The sequence below is a fragment of the Simochromis diagramma genome, unplaced genomic scaffold (genome assembly GCF_900408965.1).
Source record: "Simochromis diagramma unplaced genomic scaffold, fSimDia1.1 OVJJ01000387.1, whole genome shotgun sequence".
Lineage (NCBI taxonomy): Eukaryota > Metazoa > Chordata > Actinopteri > Cichliformes > Cichlidae > Simochromis > Simochromis diagramma.
In genome coordinates this window covers 6,888,681-6,903,799 of record NW_024387152.1, presented here as the reverse complement: position 1 = coordinate 6,903,799, position 15,119 = coordinate 6,888,681, and the positions used below count along the sequence as shown (strand labels likewise).

Genomic DNA, 15,119 nt, shown 5'->3' with positions numbered 1-15,119 from the left:
TACCACCTAAATCTTCCCAGATAAATTAATTAAAAATTACTCATATTCCAGAGCTAACCAAGGAGATTATTTTCCAGAAGATTAACTCAGCTCAGACAAGCTTTAAATATGTTGCTGCCCGGTTAGATTTACACACCACAGAGGCTCTAGATGAATTAAGGCATTTTTAACCTTTTATAGCTGCCCTCTGTATCCTTAAATATTCACAGTAAGTCAAAAAACAAATAAAAATTCACATAGAAAATATTACATGTTGTTAACACACTGTTACTTTTTCCAGGTACATAACACTAATTACATTACAAATGTTACAAATGTATGCAATTTTGTCTTCCATCGTAATTCAGCAGTGTGGAGTCCTCCCGTTTCCACAGATTCGAGAAACACCATCAGCTTTTCTGATTCATAAAGGCAATCTACTAAATATATGAGTTTCTGTTTTTTGTTTATTCTTAGTAAAAAATGAATAATAACAAATGAAATAATCAAACGTGTACTGTATGACAAATCCATTTTTAGGTGTAATGCGGATGTATTTGGAACCAAAGGCCGCACTTAAGATTAGAACAAAATCACAATAAACAAACTTTTCTTTACCAGTGCTGGTTCATGAATTCCTTCTGAGTGATGGTAAAAGTGCAAAGTTTGTTGCAAAGTGAGTCTTCATCCTGTCAAACAATGACATACATGTTAAAAAGGATTGTTTCATATAGCAAACTGACAGAGATAAAAACTAAGCCCAAAAACAGCACTGATGTATGTCTGTAAGTCCATACACACAGAGACAGACGAGAATAAAAGAACAACTTCTTACAGAGTCCTCTGCCTGGGAATCATCCTCCTCTACTACAAGTTCCTCCACCCAGTCTGAGTCTACTTCCATGGCCTTTTCCTCTCCCTCCATCAGCACTGCTGAGTTGCCTTGACCGCTGCTTTGACGCAAGGCGTTCATCACATCAGCTAGATAGGAGATGATGTGACATGAGCATTCCAGCATGCTGGCATGCTGAAATCAAAGAAGAGGTGCATATCAGTTGATATTTAGATATGTTAATATCTGAACTGCAGGGGACACATTTTGGGCCATTTTTCAAAATGTAATATATCACAGAAAAATACTTTGGCAAATTGGTACTTTTACAGTGTTTTCTTTTAATTGCCTAAAGCCAGTTTCATTATCATTCATTCTGATTGTCCAATATGGGGTATGAGAAGCACACAGACAACCAGAGGACATGATGTACAACTATGTGGTAGTAGATTCATAATCAAATCAGAATAGTATGATTTACACTTGATTTTAACCTTGAAGAGATTTTACATTTTCTTAATATAAAATGTAACAAAGAAGGACATCCTTTCTTTTTCCACAGAGAAAGTCCACAGATTGCAATACACTCCCAAAACAAAGAATACGTAAGGTCTTTAACCTTTAGAGAGGTGACGATATTATTCTCAAATAACAAGGCTGATCATAGGTCTACAACAAGTGTGGTGTAATTAAAATCTCATTCTGTGGAAATGTCCAAAATTCACTTCAGTGTGTGAGAAACCCACCTTTCCATGAGACAAGTTTGTGCTCACTTTTTCCACGACATTCTTCTGTGTTAAATACTTTTTGCTGCAAAACAAAAGATAAGCTTTTAGGTCACAAGTTCTCCATTTAAATTTCTACCTAGATTTATATTCCGACACTGAATCTACAGAGAGCTTTCACTGTAACATGTAATAACACAGCCAAAATGCTACTCGAGGCTCAGATTTCTGTGCTACTGAGCTAAATTTATTTGAATACTCCTACCAATGGAAATTGAACAACATCAGATTTGAGCTTAAATAATTAAAAAGAAATACAGTTACAAAAAGAAGATGACATTGCAATCAGCAGGAAAACCAATCAGACATGTGGAGATGTGTACATAAGGCCACACCCTAGGGTGTAGCTGCTGTCATAGCTGCTGGATAGATTCATAGCAGAAGTATAAATTGAGCTTAAACCAAGCAATTTTTCCTAGCGAGTTTGGCTGTAGCAACTATATAATTCCACCCTTTAGATTTCTTTAGTGATGCGACTGAAACTTAGATCTCCATGCCTGTAAAATTCATTTCTTACCATCTAGTCAGCCAGTCTATAGCTGCCCTGTGCAGCTGGAGGTGGCCTGCACCCTGTCCCGCACTGGCGAGTGTGGCCATGATGACCATGAGCTCAGGAAAACCTGTTCCATCACCATTGGCCAGCATGTCTGTTGCCATGGGAATAAGTGTGCTGAGGAGTACAGTGCAGACTCCTTCGCCCACCTGGCTATTGTCACGCACAATATGAGTGGTTAGCAGCTGCAGAAGCTGTCTGTTTTCTTGCACAATTTCCAGTTGTTCTGAGTCCTTTGGTGGGGTAGCAGTCATACGTGTCAGCCAGGACTGCAGACGAGAGGGCTCCACGCAGGCCAGCTGGGCCAAAGAGCCACACAGGCCTAACAGGCTTGGGTTTGGGTTCTTCTCCGCTGGAGAAAAATGCATGATGAAACTTAGAGGGATCTACTCCAGCTTTAGCTCAAAGAGCTCTGCCTTGAAAAGCTTGAATATAACCAAACTTGGACAGTATAGTTTTAAAATTATTACAGACTTACTGAGCTGGAAAAGCTTGGTGAAGAATTTCAGCACTCTGTTACAAAACTTTGGAGACAGGTTTTCATTGGCCGTTGCCATCATAATTTGGACAAGCTCACCACTGAAAAAGAAGAAACCCAAAATATGTGAGGTGACTGAATGAATGAGAAGCCAGATTGTGTTATCAGCAGAGACAATACCTGAATGAAAAGAATTCTTCCATTGCCTTTCGGACCTGACTGCTTTCAAGTTGTTTTTCAAGGTACTGAAGGCATTCCTCAAGGATGGACTCATCCAAACCACTAAGAAATATAAATTTAAAAAAAAAAAATAATGGGATATATAAATGTTGAAGAGCAGCCCACAAAAAAAAAAGAAAAAAAAGGAATGTTTTGATTGAATTTTAATATTTAACATGGTTCATTAAAAGGTTAATGAAATCTGATACATATTAAAAAATACCTGTTGGGATCTGAGTGATTGGCAATAATGTTGTAACATCCGGTCACCAAACGCTCGTAGATGCGGGCTAGAAAGGCCTCAGACTCTGATGGGCCAAGGATGCGCTCCAGTGAAGTGGTGCTGATCTCAGCTACACTCTCCGTGCTGCTCTCCAAGAGCAGAGGCAGCAGGGTGCTCACAACCTGTGAGGGGTTCAGCTCCTCAGTACTGAAGAGACAATAATGCAGCATTATTCACAAGACAATAACAGGTTTTTCGTGAGTAAAATCTATGCATGCAAAAGAGTTTATCAGTAGACGTTTTTTAACTTACACAATGAGGTCTCCAATCAGGCGAACCAGTGAGAGAAGGATGTGTTTAAGAGAAGAGGCCAGAGGCAAGGACTGACAACTCAGTGTGCCCAGGTGAGCTGCTTGGATGGCACTGATGTAGCTCTCTGATGGAATGGTATCATTTGCAAATGCATTGCGCTGAGAAGATACCACCAGTTTTGTTATTTATGGTGTGTCCATATACACACATACATATATATATATATAGAAAGAGAGAGAGAGATTTTTTTTCTAAATAACTGAAATCTGAAATGCCATGTAGGGTGGGAAAATACAGGCAAAAGCCAAGTCTTCAATGTTTTTTAAAATTATGCCATGTGTAACAAATGTTTTAATAATTTCCAACTTTAACCACATACCCATGAGCCAATGTTGGGAAATTCAGTGGTGTGGACACCATTCCAAGACTCACAAACTGTCTGCACAGCTGTTGGCAAGTTCTGCATAATATTATGACCTGTAGAAATTTAAAGTCTTGTTAGACCACTGCATAAAAGCTATTAAAGTAATCATATTCACTGCATTGTAAAATATTATTTTTCAGTATTTCATTTGGATACCAAGTATGTTGGCCTTGCATCGGGTGGAACCTATGGCCAGAACTGCAGCATAACCTTGGAGCTTGGCATCGGTCAGTTTGTTCTCCCCTTCCTCTGGGATGTTCATTAATAGGTAAGATCTGTTCAAGACAAGTTTCGTTTAATGATTAGATCAGGATGAGTTGTCATAAAGAACATCATCCACAAGTCTTATTTCTTAGACATGAAGTAGGCTACATTCCAAATCTAAACAAATAATTAGAAAAACTATCAAAGGATTTAGAAATATTTAAAAACATGTTATGATATATAAATTAAAGAAGGGATATTTAAGGTTCCTTAAGTTGTATTCCTTAAATTGAAGCACACATGCATTCTGAAGGTAACGGAGGGTTATTTTTTTTATTTTTTATTTATTTTTTTACTAAAGCTTTCACTAAAACTAAACTTTAAAAACAGCTTACATTAGCAATTACAGTAAATTCTAAATAAATTCAACATTTAAATATCCACATGCCAGTGGTGTTAGAATACTGATAAACTGTAAAAGATATATAAAGTAACAGATATATGGATACTAGAATTATGTAGCGTGCATGTAGTAGATGTGCTTTGCAAAATGTTGGCTTTGACGAATATGGTAGAATTAAAAAAATAATAATAATAATAATAATAGTAATAATTTAAATGTAACTTAAGTCACCAAAGCTATGACCTCTGGATTTTGTCAATATTTTGAGTATCTGTAACCAAAGAACTGGCCATGTGATTGGCCACATGATCATGTGATCTATCAAGCATTTCAATCACATTATTGCATTCCAGTCTACTAGATATAACAAGAGCTTATAACAACATTACCCTCTCACCTTGTGAAAGCTGAGTAAATGTCAGTGAGCTGTAGTGTGGCAGGCAGCAGATTTTTTGCGATCTCAGAGGATTTGTGGGTGTCAGCCTCAATGGCAACCTTGGACAAATGCTCATCTAAAGAAACCTGAATTTTAGAGATGACTGCATCCAGCGTATAGATGGCTTGTAGAGAGGGCAACTGATGAAGTGGTAGGATGACATGTGGGTCCACACTTGAGAATGTGGAAATCTGCAACAAAATAAAGTTGTCAGGAGGTGTCAATTGATTTCAAAACTCTGAACACCACCAACACAAGTTACTAATGTATCTGTCGTAACCATTACCTGTCTGGCAATGTACTCTTCTGCTAGCTCCACATCGTATTTCACAGTGCTGCATTTAGCAGCAGTCACTTCAACCAGAGAAGCAGCTTGGTCTGTTTTCATTCCTTGCTTTACCAAGTGTTCCTGTGAGTGATGACACACAAAAAACACCCATCAAAGACTTGAAACTGCAGAAATACAAAACATTAATTTTTCTGAAAAAGCAAACAATTTCCAGACCCCCCCCCCTATGAATTAATCAAGTACATTATTCTAAGGTTTGACCAACAACAACAAACCCATCACACTGATAATACATTTGTAGGACTTTCAAGCATCAACTGACCTTGATCCAGTTTACATATGTAGCTACGCGGAGACGTGATGACCATCGCAGTGTGTGTAGGATGTCGCTCTCACTGGGGTCACTGCAGCCAGTCTTTAGCTGCTCCATGAAGCCTTTGGAAGGTGGTAAAACACCAAGGATCCTCCACAGTATCAGGAAGTAGTACTGAAGGGAGCAGGCCTCCTGTATGGGGCCCAACAGTTTGCTTCCATTAAACTAGTATCATTATGTATACAAGTCTCTAATGTTTCAGAAACTGAAGCTCAGCTCTTCAAATTACTTATAATAATAATAATAATAATAATAATAATAATAATAATAATGGATTGGATTTATATAGCGCTTTTCAAGGAACCCAAAGCGCTTTACAATACCACTATTCATTCACTCTGACATTCATACACTGGTGGAGGCAAGCTACAGTTGTAGCCACAGCTGCCCTGGGGCAGACTGACAGAAGCGAGGCTGCCATATCGCGCCATCGGCCCCTCTGGCCAACACCAGTAGGCAAGTAGGGTAAAGTGTCTTGCCCAGGGACACAACGACCAGGACAGAGAGCCCAGGGATCGAACCGGCGACCTTCCGGTTACAGATGCGATTCCCAACCCCCTGAGCCACGGTCGCACTTACACAACAATATAGCAGTTTAGAATAACATTTATTATAAGTCCTGCCTTACTGCAGTGATGATATTCACTTTGTTTTTGGCCAATATTGTTAGCATGTGTTTATCATTTTATTTGTCTCTAGAATTGCAGATAAACATTTACAATGTGGCTTATTCTTGTTTATTTTGTTTTATTCTTATTGGTCTATTTTCAAAAATGTAATATGCATTTTCCTCTATCACCTGAACCAACTAAACCAGTCACTGAAGTCAACAGTAGCAGTGAACAATTAGAAAAAGGACTGCATCATTATAGAAAGGGTTTTTATATCACGTTTCTGTTTGCAGATCAATTTCTAAGTTAACCAGAAAGACGCACCAAAACACAAGCCCTGCAGCACGCGGGTGTTTAATGCCTTTTAGATAAACCACTAAAGCCATATGCTCAGTGGGCTTATTTCAGCTGTTCTATTTCTTCATTTGGTGCTCTCACCATAGGAGTGATGGACTTGTTCTCTTGTCTTCTTGCTGTGTCAAACTGAGAGCCTGCAGCCAGGAGTGAGATGAGCCATATATACAGCTCATCATATTTCACTGCTCCATTAAAAAGCTTTGGAAAGACCTATGAGGACATGTTTAACAGTTAGGCATGGCAATAATTTTAATATTGTGATAAAATATTGTGATTAAAAACAGAAATACTGGTATTTACTAGGGGTGCAATGATACACAAAATTCACGGTTCGGTTTGGTGTCACGGTTCGATGTTTTTTCGATACAAAAGATGTTCATGCCTTTTTAATTTGTCATTTATTAAAATTATAAATACATATTTTAACTCAAAAGTACAGTTTTTAAATTTACTGTTGCAGAAACAACAAAATAATTAAAAAAAGAAATCTCTGATCGAGAAATCACTCATCTTTGGAAATGAGAGTTTATTACAGAGAAATGGCTCTTTCCAAAATAAAACCTATACTATACGCTTCTTCTGGGCTATATTCTCAGCAGCATATTAAACATATCAGGTCCCCATAAGGAGAATCATGTGCTAACGGCTGTCTAAATGACTCGGGTAAAGTTTGTAGCATGCGTGCTTGTTGTTTTTGTCTGCTTCCACTTGTCTTTGCACTAGGATGATGTCGGCGCAAATGTGCAGTCAAATCCATTGTGTTCCCACTAGTGCTGTCAGCGTTAATCTCGTTAAAATGACCTTAACGCCATAACGCAGCAAATCTCCGTTAATGAGTTACCGCGGATCGCCCCGTGTGTGGGGCTGGACAGCGTCAACACGTTAACGAGCTAACTGTGCTAACGCACTAGTTCCCACCAATGTAATTGAGCATCGCGTGGCACATCCGACATACTGTTTTACTTTTGTCCATGACGCGCTTACCATCAGGGTCATACTTCACATGAAAACCAAAATAGTTCCAAACACCAGATCTGAATGAGGGTGGGGGAGGTTCAAATTCGGCTAGCGTTGAGGCAGTTGCCATGTTGCAATGAGCTTAGCTTCTGTCTTGCTAGCTTGCGCTGTGCTCAGCGGATCTGCGCTCGACAGTGCAGCCTAGGCGGAGTAGTCGAACGCAGATTCACTGAGTTCTCAACACAGACAGCATCGTCAGAAGAAAAGTTGATAAAATAAATAAAAAAATTTTGTATTGTTCGATACATATGTGTACTGAACCGAAAGCACTGTATCGAACGGTTCAATACCGATACGAGTATTGTTGCACCCCTAGTATTTACATACAAAAAAATAAAATAAAAAGCATGTTTTAAGACACATTTAAACTGTATTGTCAAAAATTAATTTAAGACCACATAAAACAGAGTCCATGCCTCACCTTGCTATCTAGTCTGCTGATATCATCTTCAGACACCTCAGGAGACAGAACGCAGTAGAACTTGGGCTGGACATTTGAATCTAAAACAGTTGCATTTAATCAAAGATAAAATTCAATTTTCATATACTACAAACAGATTAAACTAAAATTTAGTTAAAAAAATATTTGGGTTTACCTGTCGAACAGTGTTTAGCCCAGTTCTCCTCCACCTCTTTGAATCCATAGTAAAGTGGGACGTTGCTGCGTTTTCCACCTTCCTGAACAGAACTTGCCCCAGTAGATGGTGGGGTAAGAAGGTTGTACTGCACCTATTTATAGCACACAGAGTAAACACTGTTAGAGTCCCAAACACAATACTGTGTTATTAGAATGTTTATCAAAAATTTACTAGGTATAGGACTTGGTATGTTTTATACTAAACTAGCCTTATATTACAATCATAATGACATCTTTATGTTACTCTGAACCCAGATTAATGCACTTGCAGGACGATATTTTACCTAATGAATGGAAATCAAATAACAAAGAAAAGAAAAAAGAAAAAGCTTTATTGTTCAATTTACCATATAAATAACAATTTGAAAGAAAGCATTAACCTGTTCAAAAAGATATAAAGGAGCCTTGGAGTAGTGGCGCAGCAGGTAGTCAAAAACCAGCAACAGGCGGGCCAAATTAAGGGGCACAGCTTTCAGCTGGGAGTCTCTGCTCTGTGCCACCTCTGTAATGGCCTGTGTGACTAAGGTGAGGACTGATCGACGACCACGCTCTGACAGATTGTGGAAAAGGAGCAGCAGCAGCTGGAGGTGTTCCACATTAAGGTCATCTTCGCCATGAATAGAACCCTGGATGGCGTGTTGCTTTAAGGTTCCCAAAAATCTGAGAAAGTACAGGCAGCAAAAAGGAAAAAATCCAGATTAAAGAGAAATGTATGGAAGACTAAGCCAGACTACAACTGTGATGTTTTTGCAAACAATAATTCCATTGTTATTGACTACAATATTGCATATTTATACAAGTCCCCCCCATCAAGCCACCACCATTTTTTTCATAAATGCCAACAACCATACTATCTAAGTTCGATTGCAGCATCAAGGCATTTAAACAATTTGATCATAATAATAAATATTCAGATAAGAAAAACTGAATTTTTCTACCTTTCCCAAACTTTCATACACTCAGGAACATCCGGTTCTCCCTGCAGAGTAGCTTTGTGCTGCCATATGAGGAGAAGTCTGGAGAGCACTGATAATGATTGAGGGTGAATGTACAGAGGCCATGGACCCTCCGAAAAGGGTGCAACACCTAATTGCTGTAGAAGGGTGCTCTGCAAATAGTTAAGAGAAACAATATGAGAATTGAGATAATAAAAAAATCAATTTTAAGTTTGTTGTAGAAAGTAGTTGTTAAAAGATTTTTTCATATAGTGGCAAAGAAATGAAAGCAAAGCAAAACCTCTTACCTGCAATGCTGGGGAGGGAAGATCTGAGGTCACTAGGGTGTGGTTGAAGTGATACAGTGCTAAAGAAAAGACTTCATCTGAAGACCCTGTGGGGTAAAAGAAACAACAACGCATAACTATAGATGTTCACTGTTGTCAAAATACTCAAGTCTGCAGGGCTGCAAAGCAAATCATTATGAATTTAGGTAAATATTCTTATATTTGAATAACTGCAATTTTTTTGTTTGTTTTGGGTTTTTTTGTTAAGCATACCTTTGATATCCTTGTCCACATCTTTGATGATACTGGCAAGCGTAGCCATGTGTTGTTCTGTGAGAGACACACTCAGGTAGTTACGGATAAAGTTGTTCCTGGATTTTAGCATCGAGGTGGTGATGAAATTCAGAATACTGGATGCTAAGCTGAGGAACTGCAGAAACAAAGATTTGAGATGATACAATGTCATAAGCCCTATTAAAAAAGAAAAAAAAAGAAGTATTGTATGCATTGTAACAGCAACAATCTATATGTTGTCTTCACCAGTTCGGGATCTTTACGGCCAGCTAAAATGTTGCCGTTCTCGCTTGGATTTTGCTTGCTGGGGCTCTTCAGTCTGGGAGAAGTCTCCAAAGGTGGTGGAGGGGGAGGGGGTGGAGGAGCCACTTTGTCCTTGCTTGGTGAAATTGTCTCTTCAAACCAAAGCCCCAGGATAGGTTCACTGTCATCATCTGTAAAGAATAGTTAATTATTTACATAAACATCTTGAGGTAAAATGCTCACACATTCATGAAAGTATTTGTGATGTAGCAGTGGTGTCACCAATAAAGGGAAAACAAAGCTTCACAATAGTTCATGGCAACTACACTCACTGGACACTGGCCATCAGTTACCATTCGTTTAAACAAACTTCAACCGCTCACACGGTAGAACTTAAAACGCATTTCAGTATTACCCCGAGGTTGACTGCTTTAGGTTAACTTGAGTAACACCATCCTCTCCCCATGGCCAATTTGCTAGTGTGCTCGCAGTGTATTTATTGACCATTTGGTCCTTTTGTGGTGGTATATTGGCCTTCTTTTAACCACACTATGAGCCCCTGTGTACTTGGAATTGTCATGATCTTAAAAATATGCTGCCTGACAACAATGTCATGTTGTTTGCCAGTTGCTTTAAAACAAACAAACGAAACATTACTACCCTGCAAAGAAGCAGTAAAACGTGTAGCCAGGCATGAAAAAGTTATGTGGAATTATATGATGCCATGTCAATATGGACTAAAATTTTTAGCAAGTTGCTGTTTCCATGTCACAAACAATGAGGAAATTTTCAACTTATTACTAGCAAGACGTAACTAATAAAGTGGCCAGTGAGTGTACAACACAGTGAAGGTGGTGAACAAGATCCAAAGACTGCAGTAAGAAGCAAACAATAACCAATTCCCTCTTGATGAATATCTACATAAGGATGTTACACAATTTATCTTCAAAGACATGCACTTTTAATTGCTGTCACTGAGAATACATGAACATATTAATTTGTATTGATTTATATTTTTATCTTTGTATAAGACAAGTGCAATCCAAAGTGGAAGTAAATCTGCTAGTAACAAAAGACATGCTGCAGTTTGTCAGCTACCATAGATGGTGGAGAGGAAAGCCACAATCATTCCTTTAAATTAACTTATATTATTATGAGCTCCAAGTTGTGCTGCATTAGAATTTTTACATTTTATACATTCTTGTGTGTTTCTAGCAAAAATAAGAAACAATGCTAGAATTAGCTGAACATAAAGCACACGTTATTCTCAGATTGCTTAGAATCTGAATGTGCTGAACAGAGCGTGAGGATGCATTATTACACCTTCTGCAGAAAACACTGCTACAATCAACATGTCAGTCGGTCAAAAATATGATAAAATATAAAATGTGCACACTTCTCTTTAAATGTTTTGGTGCAAAAATATAAGACTGACTGTCACACAGCCTAGAACTACATAATACTGTACATTAATTTACAGTGATAGCTTGAAAAATTCATATTCTACCAAATAAAAATTCACAGTAAGAATTTAGAAAAAAAAAAGCACATATATAACAAACATTGAATTTAAATATGAGGGGGAAAAACTCATTTAAATCTTGTGTTTCTAATAGGTCGCCAACTCAAGCTCAACTGCTTCCCTCACCTGCTGAGCCATGACATTTTCTACACTGAAAAATTGTTTCACAGGCATTTTGATTCTGTGTGCTCAGCCTGCAGTACGATACAGGAGTAATTTCTTTGAAAGCAGGTTTTTAAGACCTATTGATAATAGTTTCAGTCCAACGCTTTCAGCTTAACCACAAAGAAAGTTAGAGTCTCTATGGCTTCCTTACTCGCCATCTGATTTAACTCAGGTGACAGCTATGTTATTCCTTGTAGGATATGTAAACAGATGTGATCTGTTGATGACAAATGCAATCAATCTTCTTTTTTTAAGTGCACTGCTGTCAAGTTCGTGGCTCTTATTTATTGATACAGCATGCTTGTCAAGGACAAACCACAACTAACAGATGTCACAAGGTTCCACTCAGGTTCAGAATAGGCACGACATTGCTCATAATAGTCCCCACTGGGTTTTCATTCCACTTTGTCAATGTGCGTTTAACGTCTTGATGCATTCTCAATCATCCAGGGAAGTAAATCTCCAAAAAGTTGATTCTGTTCATCTGGACGTAGCGTTTTGTGGGAGAAACGTTTCGTCACTCATCCAAGTGACTTCTTCAGAATACATAAACAGGGTGCACCTTTAAGACAGATTGTCTGCATGATCAACTCGGTCACCTATAACATCTCCAAGTTTCTGGCTTCGATCCTCAACCCGCTGGTGGGCAGTTCTGAACACCACATCCAGAACACCCTGGATTTTGTTGAGAAGGTGAGAGATGTCATTATGGAGGCAGATGAAACCATGGTAAATGGTAAATGGCCTGTATTTGTATAGCGCTTTACTAGTCCCTAAGGACCCCAAAGCGCTTTACACATCCAGTCATCCACCCATTCACACACTGGTGATGGTAAGCTACATTGTAGCCACAGCCACCCTGGGGCACACTGACAGAGGCGAGGCTGCCGGACACTGGCGCCACCGGGCCCTCTGACCACCACCAGTAGGCAACGGGTGAAGTGTGTTGCCCAAGGACACAACGGCCGAGACTGTCCAAGCTGGGGCTCGAACCGGCAACCTTCCGATTACAAGGCGAACTCCCAACTCTTGAGCCACGCCCTGCGACGTTACATCTCTCTTCACTTGCATCCCAGTCACGGAAGCATTGGAGGTAGTCCGTAAGAGATTACTGGATGACTCCAACCTCAGGGCCAGGATCTCAGCATTGACCAAGTGCGTTTGCTTTTGGAACTGTGTCTTCATTCCACCTACTTCTAGTCAGTTCTACAGGGTGTGCCATGGGCTCCCCAGTTTCACCCGTCGTGGCCAATTTGTACATGGAAGAAGTGGAAAAGAGGGCTTTGCTAGCCTACCCTGGAACATCACCAAGCCATTGGTTCAGATATGTGGATGACACCTGGGTGAAAATCAAATCTCAGGACGTACCACATTTCACGGATCACATTAACTCGGTGGACCGACACATCAAATTCACCAGGGAGGATATGAAAAGTGGCAGGTTAGCCTTCTTAGACTGTGAGATTTCCATCAGGAATGGGGGACATCTAAAAGCTGACGTTTACCGTAAACCTACACATACGGATCAGTATTTAAGGTTTGACTCTCATCATCCACTGGAGCACAAACTGGGTGTCATTAGGACGCTACAACACAGAGCGAACACCATCCCCACAGACACAGCGGCCAGGGAGGCAGAAGAACATCACATCAAAAAGGCCCTGAGTAAATGTGGTTATCCCAGCTGGACGTTTGTCAAAGCTGGAAAGGCACCTAAAGAAAGCTCCAGTCGATCCAGGAGAGAAGGACAACCGCTGCCCAAGCGAAAACCTGTAGTGATCCCATATGTGTCAGCAGTATCGGAGCAGTTGAGACGCATTTTTTCTAAACACCGGGTCTCTGTGGCTTTCAAACCCCAAAACACGCTGCGCCAAAAACTGGTCCACCCCAAGGATCAGATCTCCTGACACAAACAGAGTAACATAGTGTACGCTGTTAAGTGCCAGGAGGATTGCCAGGATTTATACATCGGGGGAAACCAAACAACCTCTGGCGAAGCGGATGGCACAACACAGAAGAGCTACCTCGTCAGGCCAGTACTCTGCAGTCTATTTACACCTACAGGCCAGTGGACACTCTTTCAATGATGAGGATGTACACATCCTGGACAGGGAGGAACGCTGGTTTGAGAGTGGAGTCAAGGAGGCCATTTACGTGAAAAGGGAAAGACCATCTCTGAATCAAGGAGGGGGCCTAAGGGTACATCTTACAATGCTGTGATTGCAGCCATTCCCCAACTGTCTGTGAATGGTACTCATGGCCATTGCTCAGTGGTCTTTGATCAGTGGGTTTTGGTCAGTGGTTGTTGATTAATGGTTATGAGAATTTGCATAATTAAGATTAAGGAACGGACCTCCCAGCAGTTCCTTCCTTCAGTGGGCTGGTTTCAGTCATTATGCAAATGCACTGTTTATAAGATTAGGGAAACCTGCAGTCAGCTGAGACTGAAGAAGTCACTTGGATGAGTGACGAAATGTTTCTCCCACAAAACGCTAGGTCCAGATGAACAGAATCAACTTTTTGGAGAATGTGCGTTTAAGTTAACAAAACAAATTACAAATTTGACCAGTCTCTCCTAGACCCTGCCTTGGAGGAAAAAATTAGTTCATGAATAGAATAAGACGCATTCATCTTTGTAAAACTCATCTGCTTAGCTATGGAGGAAAAAAAAAAAAAAAATCCTAACAGAGCAGCATTGACCTGGCTGGTTTCAGTGAACACTAATAGGTGTCTGACACCAACCAGCTCTAGCTAGGAGACAAATTAATAGCACCAATCTAGAGAGATGGTACTGCCTGGTTTAGTTTACATGGGTGTACCATCTATATTAGCTCTGGATCCTTCCCCATAATGTTTTTAAATTTATAGCCACAAATTTCATTGATTCATTGTGCTCTGTGCACTTACCATGCACAAAACATTCATATTCTTTAAAAAGGTGATATCACTCAACTACACTGAAAGTTTTCAAATACAAAAACAAGACAACTTTAGTGTTTCAAAAGAATATCACAATAAATTGATATTCACATCTGCATGCAACATACAAAAATTAACTTTTCAGGTGACAGCAAGATGTAGCATTGCGTGTTTAAGCTCATTAAGCACAACTTGAATTTATTGTATTTAAGAATGATACCACTGCTTTGATGTGGGTCTTGATTATTTTTGCATCAAGAGTTTTTCACTTTTTTTTTTTTTTTTTTTTTTAAATAAGTTTTCTAACAATTTTATCCTCATTTGTGTTAAAATAGATTCAAGAATCGGGGGTAAAATGGATTTTATCATTTTGTAGTATCACAGCCAATTTCAAAAATAATTTTCTACCATACTGAAAATTGTTTAATTTTAATTTCAACCACGACCTGAAAAGTCATTAGGCCAGCAATAAATGTTATACTTTTAAAGCATTACTATTAGCAGCTATCTTATAACAAGCTTCTTTCTTTGGAGTCGCTGTTGAAAAAGGAAAGAGGCAGAAACTGGAAGACAAAAGGATGGTAAAGTAATAGAGGTAAAGCTCTTAAAATAAATCACTGAG

General features: G+C 39.3%; 1 protein-coding gene across 12 annotated transcripts in view; it reads right to left on the bottom strand.

Moving 5' to 3' along the window:
• Window positions 1–15,119, bottom strand: part of ubr4 (ubiquitin protein ligase E3 component n-recognin 4) — a 53,734-nt gene that overhangs the window by 30,573 nt on the left and 8,042 nt on the right. For all 12 annotated transcript variants that reach the window (XM_040047866.1, XM_040047869.1, XM_040047875.1 and 9 more), the window contains 21 exons: window positions 9,895–10,082; window positions 9,628–9,784; window positions 9,376–9,461; window positions 9,071–9,240; window positions 8,513–8,792; window positions 8,092–8,224; window positions 7,917–7,996; window positions 6,560–6,688; window positions 5,460–5,642; window positions 5,135–5,257; window positions 4,810–5,039; window positions 3,962–4,080; window positions 3,761–3,858; window positions 3,382–3,539; window positions 3,070–3,276; window positions 2,808–2,909; window positions 2,628–2,728; window positions 2,114–2,501; window positions 1,558–1,621; window positions 815–1,006; window positions 598–668 (listed from right to left, as the gene is read on the bottom strand). In XM_040047866.1, coding sequence (XP_039903800.1) covers window positions 598–668; window positions 815–1,006; window positions 1,558–1,621; window positions 2,114–2,501; window positions 2,628–2,728; window positions 2,808–2,909; window positions 3,070–3,276; window positions 3,382–3,539; window positions 3,761–3,858; window positions 3,962–4,080; window positions 4,810–5,039; window positions 5,135–5,257; window positions 5,460–5,642; window positions 6,560–6,688; window positions 7,917–7,996; window positions 8,092–8,224; window positions 8,513–8,792; window positions 9,071–9,240; window positions 9,376–9,461; window positions 9,628–9,784; window positions 9,895–10,082 — 3,259 coding nt within the window. The remainder of the gene's footprint in view (window positions 1–597; window positions 669–814; window positions 1,007–1,557; window positions 1,622–2,113; window positions 2,502–2,627; window positions 2,729–2,807; window positions 2,910–3,069; window positions 3,277–3,381; window positions 3,540–3,760; window positions 3,859–3,961; window positions 4,081–4,809; window positions 5,040–5,134; window positions 5,258–5,459; window positions 5,643–6,559; window positions 6,689–7,916; window positions 7,997–8,091; window positions 8,225–8,512; window positions 8,793–9,070; window positions 9,241–9,375; window positions 9,462–9,627; window positions 9,785–9,894; window positions 10,083–15,119) is intronic.